We start from the raw sequence: 26,901 nt of genomic DNA, 5'->3' as shown, positions 1-26,901 counted from the left end.
CACTTGGCAATGTTTGGAGACATTTTTGGTTGTCACAACAAGGTAGGGAGTGCTACTGGCATCAGTTGAGTAGAGACCTGTGATATTGCAATGCTCGGGACAACTCCTACAAAAAAAGAATAATTTGGCCCAAATGTCAACAGTGCTAAGATTAAGATACTCTGTTGTAAGCTATGGGGAAAAAATGATCCTTCTCAAAACCCCATGAAATGTCTCGAACAAGGTACCTATACAGATGGTTATGCCTTTGTATTGCTCAGGCATAATAACAATCTCAGCTATGCTCTTGAGATGCTGAAAAGATAGATTTTGCTACACTGAGCCATAGATGCCCATGGGCTTAGTCATTTTAGAGATGGTGGGTCTTTGGTGCTAATGAGAAAATATTACAGACAATGCATCTTCCTTCCTCAAATCACATGAGATGCTGAACAATAGTTAATGATCTATAAACACAAGCCTCAATGCATGAGAGTAATTACTTATTTGAAGAAGCCCTTCAATGGGTTCTTCCATAGGGGCTCAACTGTGTCCTGATTTAATCGTTTGAGGAGTCCTGCTTCTGCAGGAGGTGGCCATAGAGTGAGCAACTCAGAGGGTTCACAGCCAGGCTAACCTGCATTCCAGAATGTTTCCATCACACGTGAGCTTCTACAATGCCTGAACCTCAATGACACCATTTTTTCTCGTCTGTAAAGTGGAGCTAATTCATCCTTGCTCCTAGGATTATGAAAGCAGCAATGGAAGGGCTGCTGCAGGGACGATGAGGGCAAAATCCTATAAAACACTTGTGGTACATTACACATAATAAATGCCAGTTCTCCTTTCAAAATCAGGAAAGAAAACCCTTCACAAGGGGATATGAAGAAATGACAAAAAGAACTAGGACTTAATGAGCCCCCATACCACACACTGTACATGGCTTTCTTCAGCCTCTCAATCCTAGTAGGATTAAGCCCATTTAACAGATGTGGAAGCTAAAGCTGAGCAGTGACAAACTCAAGGTCACACTGCTACTCAGTAGCAGGGCTGGCAGAGGAATCTTGGGTGTCTGATTATAAAGCCCCACCTCACCCTACCCCACAGCTTGGACAGAAAAGCCCTAAAGGAAAGAGGCATCAAATTTCGAGGTCTGAGGCCAAGAACATATAAGAAGAATCACGCTAGAAATCCTCTTGCTAAAGAATGAACTAGACCAGACAAAGCCAGCCCTTTATCTTGCAGGAGAGCCCACATGACTTTCATCAGTCTTTCATCCCCTGAGAGCTCCCATGAAGACCCTGAGACATAATCCATGGGCCTCCTAGCCTTTGAGGTGAGGTGGGGTAGAACAGGGAACCCATTGTTCTCTAATTAGAGCCTGGGTCTCCTCTGAGGCTCAAGATGGGGCCTCTTAATATGGAGCTTTCACCTGTTCCAAGCTATAGTATTATGATGCCTCCTCCCTTCAGAGGCAGCCCACCTGCCAACATTCATGAAAGGCTTCCTTCTTGATGTGAGGAGTGGAGAGAGGCGTCACATGGCTAAGGGTCTTTCCGTGGGGTATAAAGGACTCAGTCTGCACCTGTTCAAACCCTAGCGTCATTCATCCAGCTGCACTCCAGTGGAGCCTTCACGGTAGGCACCTGTTATTCCTGATTGCTGGGGAGACAGAGAGCAGGGGAGGGAGGGAGGGAGGGAGGAAGACAGCAAGTAAAGGAGGGAAATGAATGGGAGAAGAGAAGGAGGGAGGGGGAAAGAGAAGGAGGGGGAGAGGGAGGGATGGAGGAAAAGAGGGAGGGAGGGAGGGAAATGGGTGGGAGATGGAAGGAGGCAGAAAGGGTAGGAGGAAGGAGGGGAGGGAAGAAAAGTGGGGGAAATTGATGAAGGAAGAAAAGGAAGGACAAAGAGAGGGTAGAAGGGAGGGAGGGAGAGAGGGAAAGAGGGAGGAAGGGAGAGAAGAATGGTGGGGAAATTAGGAGATAAATTAATGGAGGATAAGGTGGTAGGGGATGCTCTCAGGGCTGTCTGAGACCTGGATGTTGCTCCAGGATATAGCTGAAAACCCAAATTGCTCTGAGTCTATCTGTGAAAAGATGCAATGCCAGACAGACAGCACCTGGCGAATTTACCTGGGGGAAAAATCCACCACTTCACATTAGTGAGGATCCTACAAGCCTGTGTGGGGCAATGACCCCACCCAGGGCACCTGGTGTGGAAACACAATCAGCATTAATTATGGGCAGTCCTCACTGAGCACTTAGCAAGTGCCGGAGATGGCTTTCTACCTTTATAAGACTCATCACATTTAACCCTCATGATTCCCTGATGAGAAAACACCATTATATGCATTTCGCTGCCCAGGAAAATGAGTTCTAGGCATCTTCAGTGCCTGGCTCAGGGCACTTGACAAGCAAAAGGCAGAGCCTGAACTCCCTGACCCCAGCCCAGATCTGTCCGACCAGGAAGGCCTTGGGCTCAGACACTGGCTATGTGGCCATGAGACCAGCCATTGGGAGACAGCTTGGGGAGCCGGGACTCCAAACCTGGCATGCAGACCAACGCGAGGCTTCGGGAGCCTTCTCAGGCCCACAAGGACAGCGCTGACCCATGAGTACACAACAGCCCCAGAGGGTTCCTTGGGCAAATTAGGAGAAGGAGGTCTTTCCTCCAGGTAGACACAGCCCCACAGCCAAGGGCACCTGACTTGGCCAACAGGAGGATACTGGATTTCAGAGGCAGCCCTGTGCCACCCCACCCACATACCCTAATGTGCACGTACCCTGGATTCGGGTCATCCTCACTGTTGCCCAGGGCTGACCATGTGCTTCTAACTGGCACCTTCTGGCTGGCACTGACTTTCCTTCTTGGCACTCAGCGAGGGAGCTGTCACCTGCTGTGTTTCACCACACCCTAGGAAGAAGCTGGCCACCCTAAGGGTCCTCCCAAGCAAGTACTACCGATAATTGTGACAGTTATGCTGTGAATCATCACTGGGATGCTTAGTTTGTCTCAAAGGACCGGCCTAGCAGTTTAGGATGTTGGAGCCAGAACAAGTCAGCTGGCCCACCTGGGTCTGGTCATTGCCAGAGCGCCCCCTTCTGGGCAAGGGCCACCCTGGCAAGTGACTCACCCTCTGAGCCCAGTTTCCTGGTCTAGAAAGTGAGGCGTCTTGATAGCCAAAGTCTTGGAGGGTTGTCACCAGACAGCAAGTGGGGCATACTCAGTGAAACACCTGACACAAAGAATGACCCAATCCATGAAATTTTGTGTTTAAAGGAATAAGGTCATGAAGTTTATTACTTACTTTTTAAAAAGTTGTCGTAAAATATACATAAGGTAATATTGACCATGTTAGCCACTTTTAAGTGTACAGTTGAGAGCATTAAGTGCATTCACATTGATGTGCAATCATGCCACTGTCCACTTCCAGGACTTTTTCATCTTCCCCTACTGAAACTCTGCCCATTATCTAAGAACACCCAATCATACCTCCTTATAACTTATTGCAAAAATAAATTAGAGCAGAGTCAAAATTATGTCTCTAATAAAGTCATTTTGGCTCATTTGCATTCAAGCAACATATTTCAAGGAGGTAATGGAACGTGACCCTCAGGCCATCTTATCTGAGCTGCAGAACGACCCAGGGGAATGCACCCCTGAAACACATGTCACAAAATAAAAACAGAGATCCACTATGTGAAACTGATCACTCTTCTTCATTCACCAGACAGGGCCTTCCACTCTTACAGGGGATTAGGGAACAGCACAAAGGCCTTCACTGTAACAGCTGCTACTTATTGAGTCTTTAACCTCAAGCCAGATGCCATCATTGTAATTCTTAATGCTTTTGAGCAACTTCTCTACGTCAGGCGCTGTTGTAAGTGCCTCACAAAGATGAACTCATTTCAGTCTTCACAACAACCTCACAGATAGGTACTGTTATTATGATGACACTGGACTTGGAGTCAGGAGACCTGGGAAGTCGGACATTCTTGCCATGATTTGCCAGGCTCTAAGCCTCAATGATCTCATCTGTAAAACAGGAGCTTGGACTGGAAGATCCCAGTGCCACTCCAAGTTCAGACATGCTGGCAACCTGTCACGGTGTGATGGTCACAATAAAATACCTGACATACTGAGTGGCAGAAAGTAACTACATTGTCCAAGTTCATGTTGGCCCCATTCGTGTGGGTATCATTTCAGTGAGGTCTCTGGGCTCCTCTGAAGTGCCTTCTGCTAACCCACAAGAGTTTCCAGGGCATACCACTTTCCATTTGGAGACCTCTCTTGTCTCCCCCTTAATTTTCAGTCTTGTTTCATGGCCTGAGAAGGAATCATTCAGAACTGAATTTCCACCAAACAGTGAGGGAGACTGTCTAACCTTGAAGATTAACCAGCTTTAGGAATTTGTGTGGCTAAAAAAGGCTCTAAGCAGAGCGTTGTACCAATGTGATGGTAACCAGATTACTAGAGAATTCTTGAGCTGAGTGAGAATCTCAAAGAACTCACACTCTACTCTTTTTAAAAAAATTCATTCAACAAACATTTATTTTGCAGCCACCAGAGCTTGTGCTAGACCCTGGGATAGGTCCATAGCGTAGTGATTGTACAACCTACAATGTCTTCTCCTCTGGGACACCTTCCCTAATACCAAGCCTTGCTCACAGGCAGAGTGACCTGCCACGGCCCTGGGTACATATGCAGAACCACCAGAATACGGGGCAGGCGTGGTCTCTGGGAGAACAAATTTTACAAAGTGCTCCTTCCTTCGGGTTGATGCAACACTGCAGAGGACAAGCTTCAGAGTCAAGCACTGGCTTTTTCAGCATCTAGTTGATCCCCTGACCAAGAGCTTTTGTGCAGTGCACAACATGTACAACCCTATCCAGCAGCCCCGTGTGTGCCACTAGGGTGGTATGGATCAAGATGTATTATCATTCATACTTTGTCCCAAAAACATGTTCTTTTTTTTTTTTTTTGAGACGGAGTCTTGCTCTGTCGCCCAGGCTGGAGTGCAGTGGCGCAATCTCGGCTCACTGCAAGCTCCGCCTCCCGAGTTCACGCCATTCTCCTGCCTCAGCCTCTCCGAGTAGCTGGGACTACAGGCGCCCGCCACCACGCCCGGCTAATTTTTTTTTTTGTATTTTTAGTAGAGATGGGGTTTCACCGTGGTCTCGATCTCCTGACCTCGTGATCCGCCCGCCTCGGCCTCCCAAAGTGCTGGGATTACAGGCTTGAGCCACCGCGCCCGGCCCCAAAAACATGTTCTAAAAGCAGAATATGCACAAGTCAACCAACCGTATTTACATTATTTATGGAGTTATATTCTAAGGGGGCAAAAATTATTTTAAAATCACTCTGGTCTTTTCCCTGCCCCTCCAACCCTGCCCCACTATTAAATATATAATGGACTGGCTAGAGTCCGTTAAGGGCTTATTGAAGTTAAATATTTGCTGATCTCAGCAGACGGCAGCTACAAGTTAAAAGCAATAGGGTTGCTGGACTCTGCCCACTTGGCCCCTTTGCCCCCAAAGCATCCTCTGAGGCGTATCTATTGAACTCTCAGGACCGCAACAAAGTATTCAAAACTCTCAAAAGCCAAGGAAGGGAAGGAAGAGGGAGATGCTGCAGGAAAAGCTTTGTTTCCTAGCATGCAGCGCCACCATGTGGTTGTCGGATTTATTTATATGTCAAGTGATGGTTGAAAGGTTCAAAACCTACATGCCAAAGTGTGCATTGGGAATGCTGGGTATAACATAAAGTACGGGCTATTTAAAATTCAATCAGCAAAAGCCAAACTACAGCACTTGTTACCTTGCCTCCCTTCCGCATTAGTCTATGAGCAACTCGGAGGTAAGGAGTGTGTTTTCCTCACTTTGCACTCCTGGATCCTCAATCCTTTGATGCCTGACACAAGGCAGACCTGGAATAAATGACCACGGAATCAATCAGTAAATACAGAAGACCACGGCTGTGTCTTCAGAGAGCTCATGGCTACATTTCCATTTTACAGATGGGTAAACTGAGTCTCAAGGAGGGGACATAATCTTCTTAGAGGCACACTGTCAGTTAGTGGCAAAACTGGAACCTACACTCTTTCAGGGTTTTCTCCTTTTACCACATGCCTTGTGGGACCAAGAAAGGACATGGGGGTCCCATGGGTTCTTTCATGAGAATTCTGAAAACGCATCCATCCTATTCTGCTGGCTTCTCTCCCAGGAGTCTGTTCCAGTTGCTGCCTGAGCCCCATCCTTTGTTCTCCTGCTATGATTGCGTTTCTCCTCACAAGTGTGCTGATGATCCCCCGTGCCGGTGAGTAATGGTACTTTACACCATAGTTCCAGCTTAGCATATAATTACTTCATATGAATACTGTCCCTTCAACATGCCCACCCCCACCATCTTTCCTACGTGTCTTTTAAATGTCCTTATTTTTCTATAAAATTGAGATGGTTAAACATATTCCTCTCTGTCGTCTTGCTTTATTTCTTCCCTCTTTTATTAGTTTGCAACTACCTTGTGGTGACAAAAATGACAATTATATGCTCTACGATTATAAATGTTTAGAAACATTTTGGTACCTCCCAAGAGATTTTATTTTCAAATGTTAACACCTACCTTTCAAAAAATTACAGTCATAGAAAGTTTACATGCAATCGTATCCACTTATGTGTGAATTGAACATGCTCGACCTGCAGCCCCCAGTTTTTCAGGAGTCAGTGTGTGACCACCACTGAGATAAGACTGCTTGCCCAACAAATTCACCAATTCTTGGCCCAGACACTGTAGCAGGGAAGGTCTGTCACGGAGGCTTCTGACTCAAAGATGTGGGAGTGGTGTCTGAATCTGGGTCTTCTGAGAAACAGAAGCCCAAACTAGATCAAGTGTGCAGATTTCAGCAGAGGAAACACCTGTGAGGAAAAACATGGAGTGGCAACTGTGAAAGGCAGAGAGCTTCAGAAAGTTCTGCGTGTGAAGGAGACGGGCAGAGGGGAAGTGAATGTGCCCTAGACTTCAGCTGGATGTAAGCTGGCAAGGTCATCCAAGAGGAGCCAGAGGAGTCCTGTGTGCCCCAGGAGCCTTGCCCACTGTGGTATACCTACCTGCCCTGGGACATTGGCTGGGAGCAGGCATGAGGGGGATGAGGCCTCTATGCAAACCCTGCCTTGGACTTCCAAGCATAGCCGTAGGCCCTTGGTCAGTTATGTTTCCTGTAGTTGGAGCCCCGCAAGGTCCCTTCTCATGGCTTCCCCAGTGGCAATCTGAGTCAGACACAAGACAATGCTTTGTGAGTGTTGACCATGGGGAGGGTCTCTGTGCATGGTGAGGTCTCTCCAGGGGTCTCTGTCCCTGCAGCAGGACGGGCAGCAGCTTCCATGTTGGCTCCCTCAACACAGCCAGAGTGACTGCTGTGCTTCCTCTACTCTCACTCGGAGCTGCCTTGTGACTTCCAAGGACAGGCGTCAGCCAGTGGGATGGTGGCCACATTTGTGTTAGGAGAGGGAAATCCCTTGGCCCTCCCCCCTAAGCACATGCTGTCTTTGTCGGGGAGCTCTGCACCGAAGCTTATGCTGCAGCCCCCACATCACACCACCATGTGCTGGCTCCCACTTCCCCCTTGTCCTCTGAGGCGGGATCTGAGGAAAAAGGTGGGTTTTGTGCAATCCTGCTTGACCTTTTTGGTAGAATACATAATACCATGAAATCCCATTCTAAAGCACCAATAGACATTATCATTCCACTATCTAAAGAAGTTATATTCTAAGTTTGCTTCAAGTATGTGAGACTATGATTTTCTGATTCTAGCAGGCCATCACTCACTGGCCATTTGATGGTGTGGTTCAACTATTGCATGTTCTGTCCTTCATTAAACAGTTATCAGTTGAACTTGTGGTTTCTGTTATATATGTATAATGTAAGTATATACATATATCAATATATTACATACATCACAGTGCTTACCTTCAAGTCCCTAGTTTAGTGGGGGAAATGGTTACATAAACAGATCATTGCAACATGGGGTGACAGGTGCAATGAGAGAAGGATGTCTGCAACATTATGCTAGCACAGGGGCAGCATCCCTGACCCAGGCCAGGTTGGGGGTCAGGCAGGGCTCCTTGAACTTTGAATGGAATCATAAAATGTCAGTGAGAGTCAGTAACGCGAGGTGAACAGACAAGGGGAAGGCATCCCAGGCCCCAGGGTACAGTACAAGCAAAGGCAGGATGGCAAGTAGTAGTTTGCTGTCCAGAAAACCTAAGCTTTTCAGCATCTTTGGAGCATGAAGTTCAAGGTAGGAGATGATTCAGCAGAGGCAGCAGGGGCCAGATCAAGGAAAGCCATACATACCGGGTGAGAAAAAGCTTTATAGCTTCATCCAAGACTCTTGGTTTCATTGTCTATAAAATGGAAATGACAGAATGTGCCTCGCAATACTGAGGAGAAGATCAGACAAGGTGATGCCTGCAAAACGCAGTGTCCTGCTCCTGGAACAGGACAGATGCTCATCACCTTCTGCGTGTAACAAGCTAACTGAATCAGAATCAATGTCATTCTGGTGAGTTTTGTCCTTACATTGCCTCTGACCATGTATCTCCCTAAACTGCACTGTTGGACTTTGTGAGTGAACTAATTTAGTCCTCAGGGATAAAGAGTTTCACATCCAGGGTGACTATTTTAATTGCTAATAATAACATGTGGGCATCTATATCCTGAAAGTAAGCGTGAGTGTGGGCAAGAAAGCACACCTTATTAACATCTATAGGTAATAAGATTATCTCCCACCCTCCAGAAGAGGAACTTATCAGTTGCACAAAGGAATAGAGTGCGGTAATAGTAATCGCCAAGGAACAGGCGAGATTTTACTATTGCTGCTGAAGTGGGTCACAGATATTCTTAGCTGCTGGTTATTATGCTGATTAATTTCCAAGGCAATTATGCCCAGTGAAAAATGTGCCAGAGCAATTACATGGGCTTTGTGACAAGGGCTCAAATGGAACTGAAGTCAGGAGTCTCCCTCCCTGCCTGAAAGTCTACATTTTACGGGTCACAGTCCCCTCAAATCCTGTAGTTCTCAGGCAGGAGGGAATTCCCTGTTCATGGGAACCATTCCGAGAACCTGGCAAAGGGAATACATGGCTGGCACTGGAACCTGAGAAATGCATGGTTAGCTCCCATCCCTGCCCCTAGATGGAGCACCGGCCGTCCCACGCAGCCTCACAAACACCCAAACAAAGCACCTTCCTTTCACCTTCTAAAGGAAATCGGCCTGTTTGGTTTAGTCCGCAAAATATTTTATTTTAAATTTGAGCCAAGAGTTTAAAATTGGAAGATTTTACCAAAAAATTAAGATTTCAAAAAAAATTTTTGAAAAATAAAAATGGTGAGACTCCTTTCTCAAGCCCTGGTGCTGAGTCACAACTGCCTGTCTTGCTGTAACTTGGGTCTCTCTGGTTCTCCACATTCCCCACCATTCCCTATTGCTTCCCAGCATTGGACTGCTACTTGTTTACATTATCTGCCCATCCCTGCAAAGATTTGGGTCTGCAGTCCTCAGTCTTAAGTGGGACCCCATTTCCCACATGTTACCGCCAGGAGTCCACGTGTCATTTCATGTTATCTCTTGGTAAGATTTCATGTAATCTCACAATGTCCTGTGATATAAATGTACAAATATTTAACCCCATTCTACAGATGAGAAGCCTGGAGTCAGAGAGATATAGAACTTTGCTCCTGGTCGCAAAACCAAGAAGTTACTGAGCTGGAATGTGGATTCACATTTGTTGTGCTTTAAAACCCATGCTTTTTCTTCTGTGCCATGACACACATAAATGCCAAAGCTTCATAAAAGGAAGGTCTCATTAGCCTAGGAATAATTGTAGAAGGTGTCCTTGAGCTTGGCTAAAGAGAAGGCAGGAATTGGATAGGAGTTAGATAGGTGAGTGAAGGATGCTTCAAAAAAGAACAGAGAAAATAAAGTTGGATGTAGGGACAAGTGTGAGGGCTGCAGGGAACAGCATAGCCAGAAGAGGGATAGCAGTGAGAGTACTTGGCTGGGGGTCAGGAATCCCACTCTGCTTTCAAGTTCTATCTAACAGTTTTCTCATCTCTAGAGTGGGGACTGAATAGGATCATCTTTAGATCTCCTTAAACCCTGTTGTTTTTCCTTTCTTCAGTGTGAAAAACAAATGCAGTCTGTTGAGATCTTCCATGAGCCTGGAATTATGCAGTTATATTATTATTATTATTATTATTATTATTATTTGAGACAGAGTTTCACTCTTGTTGCCCAGGTTGGAGTACAATGACATGATCTCGGCTCACCGCAAACCCCACCTCCCGGGCTCAAGCAAGTCTCCTGCCTCAGCCTCCTGAGTAGCTGGGATTACAGGCATGTGCCACAACACCCAGCTAATTTTGTATTTTTAGTAGAGATGGGGTTTTTCCATGTTGGTCAGGCTGGTCTTGAACTCCCGACCTCAGGTGATCTGCCTGCCTCGGCCTCCCAAAGTGCTGGGATTACAGTTGTGAGCACCGTGCCCGTCCTATGCAGTTATATTATATACATTGAGTCATTTTGTGTTTGGAAGCATCTTGCCGGGCAGATACAATTGTCTCATTTTACAGAGGATCAAACTGAGGCTCAACGAGGAAAGAATATATGCCCGAAGTCTCACAGCCGGCATGTAGGAAAGTGAAGCCTCTAACCTCGTCTCCTGATATATTCAGTGTCTATTTCCATCCCCTGCAGCCTCTCAGAATCCTTAAGGCAGAGGTGGCTTCAGTGAGTTTCATGAACATCCCTGGGATCTTACTTAGAGGTAGGACATGTCCTGTGTCCCAGGAAGAGGCTTATGTTACTGAGAACATGAGTGACAGATTCCAAAGTTACCCACCCCTAGTGAGCAAGTCTTCCTGGATCGTGCATTCCTATGACTCCACCATCACTGTGCCTACTTAGAACCTTCCACAGCTTACCCCCTGAGGCCTTCAGGGTCCACAGCATTGATATCCTCCTCCCTCTGCAGTCTTCTTTCTTGCCAGTCTGCCCTCCCCACAGCCAACTGCTTCCAGACCCTTCGGCTTTTGCTCATGTTGACCCCTTTACCTAGAAAGCCTCTGTAATGATCCAGTGAGGTAAGGCTTATTACTTCCATTCTATCCAACAGAAAAATGAGGCTTTGAGAGTTAAGTGACTTGTTAGGGTGACACAATGGTAGAGATAAGGTTTTAAGTCAGGCCTGTTGGACAAAAAACCCTTATAATGCAGTCATATTTTATGTGAATTTGAATCATGTAGAGGTGAGATGGTGCAACAGAAAATGCTAATGACACATTAATTTATACAAATAGTTCCAAATAATGGATATTGGCACACGTCTTAGCAGTCCAAAGATGGCAGCTGAAGAAGTTATCCTCTGTGATACATTGCAACCATGTCACGGGGCCATGGCAACACGTAATTGTTCATTAAGTGGTTTGGCTTGAGGTCATGCTAAGAAATGCAACCTCAAACCAATAACTTGGGAACGGAAGGTGTAAAGAAGGATATATAGCTAAAAAATCTATGGAAAGGGCTGTCCTTCCTCAGGTATGTCAGGCTATTAATTGAGAGCATTTTACAAAATACTATCAATGTTCTGAGAGAAGAAAAAGCTGCTTTAAAGCAGGCACACTTTTACATCTTCAGAGAATGAAAGGGTGGGAGATATCATGGCTGTAAGATCAACACTCCTTCCTGCTCCCTAATATCCTTCTAAACAATAACCATTATGCATTCATACACCCTGACCTGGAGCCCTTTACTCTGCACTTATTCACTGCGAAAACATAAAGATGCAAGTTTTGAATTGCGTGAGATCCTCAGGCAGGTAGCTGGTTGGACTGGATCTTCTTCCAGCCATGATCACTAGGCTGCGCTGCTTCCCCAAGAGCCTTGATTACTCATTAAGAAGCTGGAGATCTTAGAGAATCACAGAAGGTTTGGAGGACTGGAGTGGTAGGAGACAAACTTAGGTCTGCAAAACTTGATAACATTGACACGAAAAAGTGTTGTGAAGGTAGAAGGAAATAACATCAGAAGGCATGCTACAGGGGCTTAAAGGTTAAGCCAGTTATTTGTTACTATTATCATTAACAACTTCTTATGTTCACTGTTCTCTTTCCCCTCTTCATTAACACATCGGTTGCATTGTTGGACGTTACCTTCATCGTCAACCTCATCATTTCACCATGGAATTATCTTGGGGGGAAAACTCATTATGGAATTTTCTCTGGGGACGCAGACACATTTAGCATGTGGAAGAGCAGGCTCCCAACCCACACACCCTGTGGGTGCCTCAGCCTCAGGCCCCCTGCAGGCAGGCCCTTTGGTGAGATGGGCCATGGGGGGTTGCAGCTGCCCTCCTGTAGACCGTGCCCCAGCCATCCCTTGTGACGAAGTTGGCCAAACACTGATCCTTATTCCCTTTCCTGGTGTGCTCTGTGGCCGTGGCAGGTGCCACCTCTCTAAACCTCTGATATTTTGCCTGTAAAACAGGGGGGAGTGGAGACAAAAGAGTCACCTTGAGACTTTCCAGATCAAAGGACGAGGACCCCAGTCATTCTGTCCATTCCCTTGATGACAGTTATTGATGCTGATAGAAAGACAGCTAAGGTGCAGAGTGTGACTAAGGGTGTAGGGGGTTTTGGTAGAAGTTGCATAGGGTCATTAGAGGACAAAGGTTTTTCAGTCAGGAAAGGTAGGAAAGAGGCAAAAGCAAGGACTTAATACCGTGAAAATGTGCGGTGTATTTGGGGGACCACAGTGGGTTAGTGCAGCTGGGACCATGACTGCCTTAGTCTCCATACTCCAACCATCCCAAATTGCTCTCAGTTCCTTCTGTGTATCCTGGGTCCTGGGCCTTCAAAATGGTTTTCCATTTATGAATAAAAGCTTGCTTTAAAAGACAAATATATTTACCCTTTTTAAAGTGAGGTGGCTTATTTAAAACAATTTTTCCCACTGACATATTTGAAAGTTTTTCTTTTCAATTCTGTCAAATTTAGCTTAGTCTGTCCATGCTGTTATAACAAAATCCCACAGACTGGGTAATTTATAAAGAACAGAATTTCACTTCTAACAGTTTTGGAGGCAGGAAAGTCTCAGATCGAGGCACCAGATGATTCAGTGTCTGGTGAGGGCCTTCTCGTTTTATCTTCACATGGCAGAAGGGATGAGTGCTATGTCCTCATATGAAAGAAGTGCACAAGGGCAAATGGACCTAGCTATTTCCCTCAAGTCTTTTTAGAAGGATACTGATCTCATGTATGAATGCAAAGCCTCAAGATCTAATCACCTCCCAAAGATCCTGATTTCTAATAACATCACCTTGAGGTTTAAGTACTAAGATATAAATTTTGGAGGAACACACACATTCAAACCATAGCAGGGTACACTGATGATAGTGGATAATGCATAGATGACCATTTTATAATCCTAATTTTTAAATGTTTACTGTTTTACAATTTTTATAACTTATTTTTGTTCATTCTAGTCAGCACTTTACCATAGTTTCCCATTTACAAATGAAAGTTTCCTTTAGAAGTAAAAATACTTACCTTTTTAGAAGCAATGTGGCTTATTTTTTTTTAAATCTCCCACTGACAGATTTAAAATAGTCTTTTCAATTATGTCAAATTTAGCTTTATATATTTTGGATCATGCTATTATGTGCATACAAACTTAGGGTCACTGGAACTCCCAGGTGAAACAAACTTTTTATAATTGGACAGTAAATAAAATTACCCTGTAATAAAACAAAAAAAAAGTGAGTTGACTTAAAATGTTGCATTAAGAAATGTTATTATGTGCATACAAATTTAAAGTCACTGTAACTCCCAGATGAAACAAACTTTTTTATAATTGAAAAGTAAATCAAATTTTCCTTTAATAAAAAAAAAGCGAGCTGACTTAAAAATATGCATTAAGAAGTAATAGTAGAGGCAATATGCTAGTGACTGAAGTTTGAGGAACCTTGTGGGATGGTATATTGGTAGTGCCAGTCCTGGTACTGGTGGCAAGGACAAGCACCCACTGTTGTTATTCCTCTCACCAGTGGTGGTTTTGTCTCCACTAGGAAGGACTTGGCGAGCCTCAGTGACTCTCTCAGTTACGTGTTGTGGAAACTCCAAGGGAATGAGTTTTATCAGAAGAAAGTGTGTATGGAAGGGTTTCCTGCTGGTATCTGTGGCTAGAGGCCAGGGATCTTGCTAAATACACAACATAGAATGATCTTGCTAAATATCAATGCACAGGACAATCCCTAGCAACAGAAAATTTCACAACCCAAAATGTCAACAATGTGAAGCTGAGAAACCTGCTCTAAGCCAAGCAAGGCCAACTCAGACACCACCTGGGGGCATCTTCCTGAACAGATGTAGTCTAACATGCTTCTGTGAGAGATGGCCCTTTGTGACTTTCAGATTGATAGGGCTTCTACACAGTGTCAGACGGACAGTGCTGACTCCATAACTCTCCACTTGACGAAGAAAGACAAAACTCTTTTGACCATTTCCAACTACTTACAAGCTTTATATTGCTGGAGAAAGAAAAATATGAGCAGGAAGAACTCTATAAGCTCTCCGAGCTTTTAGGGAGCAAATCTGTGTTGAACCTGGGATTCCAACTCCCATATATTTGTCCCATTGGCCCAGGCTGCATCTTCACATCCCCAGCATGAGGAAGTCTTGGCTGAAGGTGGTGGGTGTATTTGGGTACTGGTAGTACTGGGACACTATTGTTATTATACCGTTAAGCAACATTCCTCAAGGTGAGGTTTCGAAACCATCAGCTTCAAAACTAGTTGGGGAGCTTGCTAAAATTTCTTCTTTCTGAGTCCCAGTCCAGACTGGCTGAATCAAACTTGAGTGAGAGCATTAGGAGTCAGAATGTTTACGGAGTCTGCATCCCAGGTGATTCTGATGCTGATAGTCTGGGGAAAACCCTTATCCTCTATTATTATATAAACTCCTCTTTCCACCAATGCTTTATGTCAAGAAAGTCCAAAACAAAACTGCAATCTAAATAAAACAGGATGCTTCATACACAAAGACAGCTTCAAGATAAGTCTCCAAACCTCTCCATCCCCAACCAGAATGCCACTGTTAAGGCTTATGAATATAAGACATCAGGGCTACCCCACCCATCCCCTTATTTCCTTCAGGAACTACCTCCCAAATCTGGTGCATAGCAGGCTCTAGGAAATATGCATGGAATTGAATTTATGTGAATTCCCATTGTTCGTCTGGCTGTCGCCTTCTGGACTCAGTCCAGCAAGTGAATGGTATCAGTGTTTGTGCTTACCCTACTTTCTCTTCCTTATTTATAGGGGGCCATCCTCTGGACACCCCACATTTTCCACAGGAGCTGCCTCCAGGACTCCCAAACAATATCAGTAAGGATTCTTAGAACTTTTCTTAGGAGCAGAGTAGACAGTTGTCTAGGATATTGGCAGAGAAAATGACCCCTTCTGAATACACCCTAGAGCCACACACTGCTGTGGCATTTGTAAGTAAAGGGATTGAAGTGGGACTCAAAAGCATCTCCCCAACAATCTCCCCTGGTGTCTGGCCCAACCTTTGTCTCTCAACTGAGACAAAGTCTAAAAATTTATGTCAAAGACAAAGGTCAGCTGAAAAGGGAAACCAGGAGAAGGCAGGAAATGGGCTGACGTGAAGGTTATATATTAATTGTATCTTACTTCAGATTGAGCTCTGAGCTTCCAAGAAGGCAAGACCAAAAGCGATAAATTATATATTGCTTGCTCTGGTTGTAAAAAAGGAGGATCCATATTTGTTTCCCGGGAAAGCGAAAATTTTCTCAGCCATAGTTTATAAACACTTCTCAGGTGAGTCCCTGAAGGTGGGCATGGCTGAAGACCATAATGCATAGTGAATTCACTGGTGATGTCAGCCCTGAATCAAGCGTTCATTTCCAACCTTTCAGAGAAGTGAGTTGGGTCAACCAAATTATTCATGCGTGAGTCCATACATGCAAAGTAATCAGTCCCATTCAGATGCAAATGACAAGTGGCCTCTCTCCAAATGGCATAACTTCTAGAGGAAGTGCAATGCCCACCAGGAGGCCTTCTTTAATTAGACATTAAGACTCATAGGCCACACTTGGCATTCAGAAGAATCAAAGCTAAGGAACACAGCATGCCAGCAGGCCACACGGCAGCCACTCCTCTTCAGCAAGAGTAGTCCTCATGGCAATCTACACAGCATTCCTGGGGATCCCAGATAACAAACAGCTCAGGTACAAGAGAATGAGACTTATGTGGAGCAGATGTATGACCAGCCCCAGCTTAGAAGCTTCATTCTCCATAGGAATCAGTATCTCTAGTAATGACCTCATGGGTATAATTTCTAGGACACCCAGTAGGATGACCGTTTATAAGAGTCATCACACTGAATGAGACCCAAGATGATGATTTCCTACCAGGTATTTATAGTTCACCCATAATTCCTGCCAGTCCGGATATACCTTACCACTCAGGGGTCATTTGTACCATTGTGCAATGCTGCCCAGTAATGGAATTCACATTTCATCTCTGTCAGGTTTCCATGGTAACCTGTGTTAGTAGAAAGCTAGCTTAGCCCAAGGTCAATTTTGTCTTTGGAGAATGAAGAAAGGTTTTATGTACACTTTACCTAGAGGGTGGACAGGGAGGTGAAAAAAAAAAGAAAAACCAAGATATTCATTCGTTTTCTTTCTTACACTTAGATATCACATTCTTCAGTGCGATGTTTAAAAATGTGGAAAGCGTGGCTGAAATTTTTGGTAAGTTAAGTCTAAAATTGCTTTTATCCACCAGAGGTCAGGGCATGTGTGGAAAAATCTAAGGAAATTGCAAGGGCCTTGGTCTCAACCCTCGGAGCTCCCATGGCCTCCACAGCTACCACCAAACAAGGAGACCCAAGTTCCAATGAGAGTAGTGGTGTCTTTTATTGCAGGGTGAGCCACTGAGCTACCATGTGCCTTCCTATTCCTTGCTTCATTAGTCCTGACTCACAACTCTCCAGGAAGGGAATGGTATCCCCATTTTATAGAAAAGGAAACTCAGCCTAAGGGAGTTGAGTGACTTGCCCAAGACCACCCAGCTAGAAGGGAGGAGCTCTTCTTGGAGTCTTGAGCTTAGTCTTGTACACAAAAGTAGTTTTATTTTTCTTCCCTGACTAGTAAATATAAAGTTTAAGAATGTCAAAGTGTGTCAAGAATCCCATTTATCAACTGAAAATCTATTATGTGACTATCAGGACACTATGATGGTTCCTATCATCAGCTACTAAAAGTACCAAAAAAATAAGTCTATAATATGATTGACATGAACAAAGACACTCAGAATTACTTTTGGGTTGGGCCATGCTGGGCATAAGGCTGCACTTAAACTGTTTGTATAACTAAGTGCAGGTGCCTTGTAAGTTTCTGAATGAAAATGCATATTTATATAAATACACACATGCATAAAGCTTAGTGTTGCTTTTTCAATCAGCATAGAATTCTGTCTTTATTTTTCTCATTAGGCCTTGTGGGTACAAAACATGGGAAAGGAAGTTTGAATGAGGTGAATAGTAAGAGGTGGAACTGGTCCTCACAAACTACTCCTGATCCCCTTAAGCTCTGTCTTGTGACCCTGTACATGTTAAATCAGTAGTGAGGGGTAACCCATGCAGCACTCAAGGATCCTCTAGTCAGAAAGGTAGAGAATGCGGAGGAGAATGTGAGATTTAGAGTCGGAAACAGTTGATATATGGTTTTCTTGCCAATTTTGTTTGCTGTATACTTTAGGGCAAATCATTATCCCTGGATGATGCCTTGGGCATGTCTTTGGCCTTCAGTTTATTTACTGTGAAATGTAAAGCAAGTTTATTTACTATGAATTGGCAATGAAAGAAAACATCTGCCTTGCAGGGTTAACAGTAGGCCCCTGGGACAACAGACAAAGCAAATGCTTTCCAATGCATTACGCACTCCGCCAGGCTGAACTATTGTGCTAGTGAAAGCACCTAGTGCAGTTTCTGACACCTAATGGGTGCTCAAAAGTTGTGAATGTCTGTACGACATTTCTTCCCATACTGGCTTATAGTTTTATAGTGTCATCACCGTATCATTTGGGATCCATTCAGCGAACTAATAGTGACTCAAATAATAAAGACATTTGTACCACATTTTCTTTATCCAATCCACTGTTGATGAGAACCTAGGTTGATTCCATGTCTTTGCTATTGTGAATGGTGCTGCAACGAACATACAGATACATGTGTCTTTTTGACAGAATGAATTATTTTCCTTTGGGTATATACCCAGTAGCGGAATTCCTGGGTCAAATAGTAGTTCTATTTTAGGTTACTTGAGAAATCTCCAAATTGCTTTTCACAGTAGCTGAACTAGTTTGCATTCCCACAAACCAGTGTAAAAGCAATCCCTTTTCTTTGCAGCCTCGCTGTCTGTTGTTTCTTGATTTTTTAATAATCACCATTTTGACTGGTGTGAGATGGTGTCTCATTACGGTTTGGATTTGCATTTAGCATGGAGGGAGTTTGAGGCCATTATCCTAAGTGACTTAATGCAAGAACAGAAATACAAATACCACATATTTTCACTTATACATGGGAGCTAAGCATTAAATACACGTGAACGTAAAAACGGGAACAATGGATGCTGGGGACCACTAGTCAGGGAGGGAGGAAGGCCATCAAAGGCTGAAAAAAACCCCGGTTGGGTACTGTGCTTGCTGCGTGGGTGAGGGGATCATTGGGAGCCCAAGCCTCGGTATCAATCTACCCATGTGACAAACCTTCCTGTGTACCCTTTAATCTGTAATAAAAGTTGATTTTTTAAAAAAAATAACAACAAGAATAAAGACATTTCATTATCTCAAGTGGTGTGAAGGCACCAGGATGCGTGTAGTAGCTCAACACAGGTGTCAAAGAGCCAGCAGACTCCGTCTATCTTGCTCCACTGCTATCCTGAGCATATTGGTTTTTCTACTTCAGACTTGGGGCCTCCTGATAATAATGTGGTTGCTGCAGCTCCAGCTAGCACATCCTCATCCACATTCAAGGTAGAAAAAAGGTGTAGATCAAAGGGATCTTCTCACATGCCTTTTTTCTTTGTTAGAAAAGAAATATTCCTCAGAAGACACTTAAAGACTTTCCCTTAAGGAAAGTCTTTTGGCCAAATCTGGGTCACATGCACAGCCATAGACCAATCAGTTGGTAACATTGGATTACCATGACCATCTGAGAATGATTATGAAATACCCTCAGGAACTTAGGGAGAAGGCTCACCTTCCTTAAGAACTTTCTAGGTTTGTTAGTAAGGAAGAAGGTTTAAGTGGTTGTTAGGCAGAAAACCAGCAGGGATGACAGTCTTATTACACAGTAGGTGCTTACTAGGTTGATAAGGCACCATCAGCCTGAGGTATAGGAAGTCCAGGGGACAGGGACTCCCTCCTAGTCCTAGTTCCCAGTGTTCATCAGGCCCTGCCCCCCACCCCCACAGATTGCCTGGGCCCCCACTTCACCTGGCTGCAGGCTGTCTTCACCAATTTCCCTGTGCTGATCCAGTTTGTCAATGGTATGAAGTGTGTGGCTGGTCTCTGCCCCCGAGACTTTGAAGACTATGGTTGCGCCTGCAGGTTTGAGATGGAAGGGTTGCCTGTGGACGAATCTGACAGGTAAGCGAGTTCCACAGGTGAGCAAGACCAAAAAAGGTGAGCTCATGGGAGGCCTGGTTGATACCTTGGCAAGAGCACAAATACGGAAAAGCTCCTGGACTTGGGACTCAGGACAGGGTTTAATTCCACTACCTACTAGTTGGGTGACTCATCTTTACATGGCAATGTCATCTGTGATCAGCTCTCACTCTAAAAAGTTATTAAGATCCTATGTTATGTCTGTTATGCAAAACTTCATTTTAGTGCACTGAATATTTAAAACAGATCACTGCCAGGATCCATCCAGAGACACAGAAAGATCATGAGCTGCCTACTCTCCCTCACTCTAACCCACACCCTCACCCTGCCTCCTCCCGTCCTTCCTGCAGCTGCTGCTTCCAGCACCGCAGGTGCTATGAGGAGGCCGCTGAGATGGACTGTCTCCAAGACCCTGCCAAGCTTAGCACAGAGGTCGATTGTGTAGGCAAGAAGATCATATGTGGTAAGCATCTCCAGGTGTCCCAGGGGCCTAGGCCCAGAAATGACAGTCCAGGGACCCCAAGCCTGGACCAGGCTGACAGCATTGTGATCCTCTCACATCATTGTCACCATTGGCAGCATCATTGGCAGCACTTAGAGCCCCACGAGGGCTGGATCAATGGCATCTGTATCTTTCACAGAGTAGATGCACAATAAATGTTTTTGAGTTGAAATAGCTGATCAGCAAGTTATCTGAGTTACAATTTCATACTTGTACAACCCTGAGACCTTGGGAAGGGCAAATTGTTTGCTACTTACACATTGTGTAACATTGCAGAATTATTTAACTCCTCTGACCCTCAAAAAGGGGAGGAGAAACCTACTTCAGAGATTAGTTGTGAAAATCAAATTACACAATGCTTGTGAAATGGTTAGCACAGGGACGGACATATGTTAAGAACTCAGAGATGGACGTGGAGGTGGAAGTAGTGATAGGTGAATAAGGCTTGTGGTGGTGGTTGCCAGTAAGAATCAGAAACACATAGGTTCAAATCTCAGCTCCCACCTTATTTGCTATGTGACTCCAGGAATTTTATTTCATGTCTCTAGGCAACCCTGGCAGAGGTAGAATATGCAAAGGCATGGAGGGAAGACAGAACACAGCATGTAGGGGGTCCTATATTAGAGCCATACTTTATGTGTGTTTATTATGTGCTGTAGGCTCATACACAGAAACTCTGATCTTCCTTACAACTCTATTTAGAAAGGGGCCATTGTTTGCAGCTTAAATAACTTGCCCAAAGCCACACAGCTGCAAAGGGGCAAAGCCAGGGTTTGAACCCTGATCTGACTAACACTCAAGTCTGTATAGCACGGACTGGCTGGAGTATGGAGCATCAAGGAGGAATTGAGGGGAGGAGGTGGGTGTGAACCACTAGGTGGGAGGCACAGTGAACCCAGAAAACATGATTCATTCATCCACCCAACATATATGTATTGTGTACCTACACCAATGCAAGACAGTCTTCTGTGTTGGGGATAGCCTGACCTTCTGGAATGTCCTCACCATTGTCAGACACTGAAGCTATCCAAAACAAATTGTATAGTATGTTAGAGAGGGACAAGAGCTGTGGAGGAAAATGAATCAGGGGAAAGGCCTGTGGAGGGAAAGGGGGGGTTTTCTTTAAATGGGAAGGTCAAGAAAAGCCTCCCTGAGATGATGAGAGTTGAGGATGACTTAAAGAATGGGCAGGAAGCCGTCCTTGCAGATATATGGGAGAGAAGCAAAGCAGACAGAGGAACAGCTCATGGACTGGCCCTGAGGCTTGAGATGCCTGTTGTGGTTGAGAAATAAGGGAGCAGTGAGACACAAATGGGTTGATGAGGAGGGAGTGGAAGAGGATGTGGCCTGAGAAGGAATAGGAGCCATGGGTGGGGGGAGCAATCATGTGACGTTTCCTAGGTGACAGTGAGACTTGTAGGTTGAGGTGAGAAGACGCTGGGAAGTTCCGAACATAATAAAGGCATGGTTGGACCTGAGTTTCTGAAGGATTGTTCTGACTCCTGGATGAGGGTAGATTGAGCAGCAGGGTAGAAGCAGGGGGCATAGTTAGGAGGCCACTACCATGACCAGGCACGAGACAACAGGGCCTCAGCCCAGTGTGGTAGAGTGGAGGTGCGGAGATGTGGTCAGACTCCATGTTGACAGTGGAGCCAATAGTGCTGCCCTGGGTGCAAGTGTGAGAGAAGAGGAGTGGGTATGGACCTCGTTTGGGTCTACACCCCAAAGAGATAAGAGCTGACATGAATGAGATGGAGATTGCAAGGGGAGTGGGTTTTTGGCAGGGGAGATGGGGAACTCAGTCTTGGAGCTTGCATTACCTCTTGGGATTCCAGCTGAGATCTTTCCAACTGGCTATGTTCTTGCGGTGTGCAGAGTCCAAGGACAATTGTGAGCACCTGCTGTGTACCTGTGATAAGGCTGCCATAGAGTGCTTGGCTCGGTCCAACCTCAACTCTTCCCTGAACTTTCTGGACACCTCCTTCTGCCTGGCTCAGACTCCAGGTAGGTAGAACTTGGCTGCATCAGCCGTGGGGCTGAGGATCTGGACAGCAGCTGGTTTGGGATCAATCATTGCTGCATGTCTCTAGATGCCAAGTCCAGCATCTTTAAAACTTCCCTCAAACCCACTGCTCTCAACAGACTTTCCAATGTATTTTCTTTTCAGAGACAACCATCAAGGAAGAGTTGACAACACTTCTGCCCAGAGGTAAGGCCTCCCAGGGATGCTGTCTCTTGAACCACAAGGGCCCAGATGCTGATGGGAGCCAGTGAATATACCTCCTCCACCAGACCTGCCTCACTAGAGCTGGAGTGACTATGACACTGGAAGTGGTCCTGCCTTCCCTGGCTAGGAGATGTGTTACTTCTGATAAACCCAATTCAAATGCCCAACATCAAATGGCCCTAGTGCAAACTCGGCCTCATGCTGTGTGGACAGGTGTGAATTTAATCTAGTGCGGATGTAGACCCCAAGTTCATTCTCTACCCTTTCTCACTCTAGTCAGAGCCCTGGTATGTCATGTGACTGGGACAGGACGTAGTGCTCAGGTGGAGTCAGGTCCCTCCTAGCTAAGTAAGCTCCTGGCTGCCACAGCCTCCCAGGGGCAGACCCGCTACCTCCTCCTCTCCCTTCCTCCCCTTTCTCCACGCACTCTCCAGAGCCTGCAGCAAAAGGGGCAGCCTGCGTCCAACAGAGGCTTTTTGATGGGGAGGCTGCTTTTCACATGTCTCTTTTCAGAACAGGGTAGGCTCTTAATAACTGTTCACTGAACTAAGCAAGTGATGATTCCTAATCTAAAATATGGATCTTGCCAAAAATGGGAACACTCCTTGTTCACCAGTTTCCATGATCTCTCGGTCCCAACACCTTTAGGCATCTGGGGATGAGAAGTCCAAGGTACACCTTGGCAGAGCATCCCTCTCCTGGAGTTGGAGTCTCTCTCCCAGAACTAGTCATGCAGTGTTTGGTGTTTGTAAAGAGAAAGCAGGTGTGTGTGTGTGCATGCATGAGTGTGTATGGATGTGTGCATGTGCATGTATGGGGTATGCATGTGTGTATGTGAGTGTGAGTGTGAGTGCATGTGTATGGCTGTGTATGGGTGTGTGCATATGTGCATGTCATATCTCTAAGTATCTTCTGAGTCCAGCACTCTTTATCCTCAACCCCCCTGCCTCCCTTTGGAACAGAGGTCTCCTCAAGTTGGGATATCTTTGGAGTTTTCAGTTCTTTTGTTGCCTTCAGCCAGGATCTGAACCTGAACCCAGCCGTGGCTGTGCTCCCTCCTGAGCTGGGATCTTGCAGGGCACCCCGTGCTCTCGGAGGAGTAACAGGGGCAAGCAACTCCTAAGACAGGATGAACAGCTCTTCTTAGCAACCCCTTTCTCAGCCCCTTTCCTCCCTTGGGCCAGCAACCAGCCTGTTCTCCTTTGAGACCCTGTGCTTGGTTTTGACGCTGTGTTGCATGAGTCACTGCTATTGGGAACTCTCTTTTTCCAGTGGTTCCTGTGGGGCCCACAGACACCAGCCTGACAGCCCTTTCAGGAGAAGGTGAGCCAAAAGGGGCTAGTGTGGAACCCAAAGATACACAATGAAAGTGGGGAGGTGCTATACACTTTTAAACAACCAGGTCTCACAAGAACTCACTATCATGAGAACAGCACCAAACGGATGGTGTTAAACTATTCATGAGAAATCCACCCCCATGATCCAATCACCTCCCACCAGGCCCCACCTCCAACATTGGGGATTACATTTCAACATGAGATTTGGGTGGGGACACATATCCAAACTATCTCAGTTAATATTTTAGGCTTTGTGAGCCACAGGGTCTATCACAATTGCTCAGCTCTGCTACTGTAGCACAAAACAGGCACGGACAACCCCTAAATTAATGAAAGTGGCTGTGTTCCAATAAAACTTTATTTACAAAACTGGCTGAGAGCTGGTCTGTCATTCACTCATCCCTGAAAGGGGATGATTACACCTGTCCTTTAGCGTGGCATAAGAACTAAATGAGAGTGAGCATGGGGAGATTCTAGATCAGTATCTTCTCCCAGGTGTGGCTATAAAAAACAGCACACACTATCAAATCATAGGCTGGATACTGGGCAGCTTGCTTAAAATACATAATCTAATTTAATGCTTATACACCCCTATGGAATAATTGCTACAGCCTCCATTTTAAGACAGGTGATTGAGATTCAGAGATGAATTGTCTAAGACACAGAGCTGAGTGGCAAAGCTGCGATTAGAGACTTTTTCCTTCTAAACTCTCTTAAGCTGCCTTCCCACAGGGACCTGTTCCAAACCTCAGGGAAATAATGGCCCTTCACCCCTGAAGATGGCATTTGCTGGTATTTGTGCCTAAACACAGGCCTAGCTGTAGTCTGGCCCCTTTCCTACTGAAATGAGACCTTGCTGAACACTACTGGGCAGACATATGCCCTGATCAGATTACCCTAAGCTTCCTCTCTTCCATCCTTAGCCCCCAAATCGGTTTCCTCTGTTTGGCTTTGGCAACTAGCTGAACCGATCGTTAAAGTTGGGTGACTTCTTTTCACAGTGGCTGCAGAGACTAAGGCTGACAGACTGACCACCATCTCAAAGACACGTAAGCAGAGGGGAATTTGGAAAAGGACAGCCTGGAATCCAGTGGAGAAATATTTCAAATATCTAAATATCTGTGCTCAGTCCTGTGACCACTTCTTAATGGAACCTGAAATAAATATTATTACACCCATTTTACAGAATATGTAGGAAACTGAGGCTCAGGAAGAATAAAAGTTGCGAGTCACTCAGCAAGTAACTTTTTGGGCTGTTCTCCAAGCCCAGACTTTAGGCTGTAAGACTGTTTCCTTTCTTTTATACAATAGTGGCTCATAGAGAACACTGTCTTTCCTAAAAATATCTAGGCCAAAATTTCATCAGCAGAGTTAACCTAACCATTTACTCTGCTTGTGTAAATAACTATGGATCCTTTATTAATAAGCATAAATCAATGATAATTATTTGCCAGTTACTTAGAATGAACAAGTAAGTCAATGGGTTCTTTGGTTAACGAGCAGTGATCTTGTTGAGGGCCTCCGATGTGCCAGCATATCATTCCCAAGCCCCTTACAAACATCCTCTGAATTAGTCTTCCCTGGTCCTTGGAGGCCTATCCTCATTTTACAGACAAGAAGCTCTGAGAAGTACAGTCATTTGCCCAGGGTAGTTCAGCTTGGTAGTCCTTTCGTTCTGAGTCTATAGGTTTTGCTTTTGAATAGAACAGTCTGCCCCAGTTTAGAATGGTCCAGAATCTCCCTCTTTCATGGAGCATTTGTGTCCATATCAGTCAACTTCAAAGCCTGGTTTTCATAGAACACTAGCATAGTCTTGATTTCTGAACACATTAAACCTAAGGTAGTTTCTGTCTTTCCAAAGAACTTTTTAGCCACCATCTCTAACATTTTTTCATGTGGCACAGCCAGAAGTGAAATAGTCTTCCTAGTGGTTAAGCATACCAACTTCAACCAGGCTGCCTGGGTTTACAGCCGCCTCCTAGCTCTGTGACTTTGGAAAAGGGACCTAACTTTTCTGTGTGTCTCCTTTCTCATCTCTGAATGAGGGTGAGCATAGAACCAACTCAAGGGGTTGTGGTAAGTTAATACAAGAAGCCCTCGCTGCCATACCTAGCATGTAGTAGGAGCTTAATAACTGTCAAATAACAATAACAACAAATTTGGTTTACAGAGAAACTGAGGCTCAGTGGTTTTCCTGGAGTCACATAGCAAACAACTTCACACAATTCTGCTGTCTCTGTACTGCAATGCTCCTCTGTTCCAAAATGTACTTTTCTTTTAATTTTTCTCCAAATTCTAAAGAAGCTTTCATTCCCAAAGTATTTGCACAAACTCACTTGCTTCCAGCCTGACAAGCTGTGGCTGCATTTGCCAGCAAGCCTGTATCTGGGGGTTCCCTTTGGCTCAGCAGCAGTCCTGGTCTCACCAGCTCTCCTAGGAAATCTCATGGTGGGAAGTGGGCGAGGGGCAGAGTGAAGAGCACATGGCTGCCTGTGTGCAGTGGGTGAGAAGAGCCTCTGGAAACCAAGGTGGGACAGGCTGGGGTGGATGCTCATGCTGTCTCTCTTCTTTGGGGAACAGAAGCAGCCCAAGATCAGGAAGGAGTGGGAGCTGCTAGGGCTACGTCTCCTCCAGGTAAGCATACTGGGCTCCCCCTGCCTATGTTCATGACACATTTATGTCCTTTGTCCTTGACACATTTATGACATCAACTGGGTTCCAAATGAAATGCACTGTGACCTTGTCAGCATGGGAGGTGACAGGGGCAAGAATCGGAGGCATTTATTCCCCAAATGGGGCAGCTGGCCCAGGCAGGGTGATTAACACCAAACACCCTGATCTAAAGAGAGTGAGGGGATCTCAGATTAGCTTAGCACCAATAATCGAGAAAGTTCTTCCTCAGGAGGTGAGGGCTACTGGCCTGGCTATTCAGACTCAGCAGAGAGCAGACACTGGGCTCTGGGACCTCCTTTGGCTTGTAGAATGTTCTAGCTGGAGAGTCTTAGTCCCGGATTAGATGTATGGCTATTTTTTCACTCACTGAGCAGTTCTGATAGCTACTACTGACTATTTCCTAATTGCTAGGCATTTAGCTAGAAGGATTATTCAAACACC

At 45.2% G+C, this 26,901-nt stretch overlaps 1 protein-coding gene across 1 annotated transcript in view; it reads left to right on the top strand.

The window, feature by feature from the left end:
• Positions 1 to 1,581: 1,581 nt before the first annotated feature.
• Positions 1,582 to 26,901, top strand: part of OC90 (otoconin 90) — a 34,939-nt gene continuing 9,619 nt past the window's right edge. The window contains exons 1-10 of the mRNA XM_003256214.2: positions 1,582 to 1,617; positions 6,202 to 6,294; positions 15,351 to 15,416; positions 16,748 to 16,804; positions 19,529 to 19,703; positions 20,072 to 20,184; positions 22,099 to 22,227; positions 22,391 to 22,432; positions 23,723 to 23,773; positions 26,368 to 26,421. Of these exons, the coding sequence (XP_003256262.1) occupies positions 6,249 to 6,294; positions 15,351 to 15,416; positions 16,748 to 16,804; positions 19,529 to 19,703; positions 20,072 to 20,184; positions 22,099 to 22,227; positions 22,391 to 22,432; positions 23,723 to 23,773; positions 26,368 to 26,421 (733 nt within the window). The 5' untranslated portion in view covers positions 1,582 to 1,617; positions 6,202 to 6,248. The remainder of the gene's footprint in view (positions 1,618 to 6,201; positions 6,295 to 15,350; positions 15,417 to 16,747; positions 16,805 to 19,528; positions 19,704 to 20,071; positions 20,185 to 22,098; positions 22,228 to 22,390; positions 22,433 to 23,722; positions 23,774 to 26,367; positions 26,422 to 26,901) is intronic.

The sequence above is a fragment of the Nomascus leucogenys genome, chromosome 16, assembly GCF_006542625.1.
Source record: "Nomascus leucogenys isolate Asia chromosome 16, Asia_NLE_v1, whole genome shotgun sequence".
NCBI lineage: Eukaryota > Metazoa > Chordata > Mammalia > Primates > Hylobatidae > Nomascus > Nomascus leucogenys.
The sequence above is the reverse complement of the archived record's forward strand: the minus strand, read 5'-3'. Positions and strand labels throughout refer to the sequence as shown.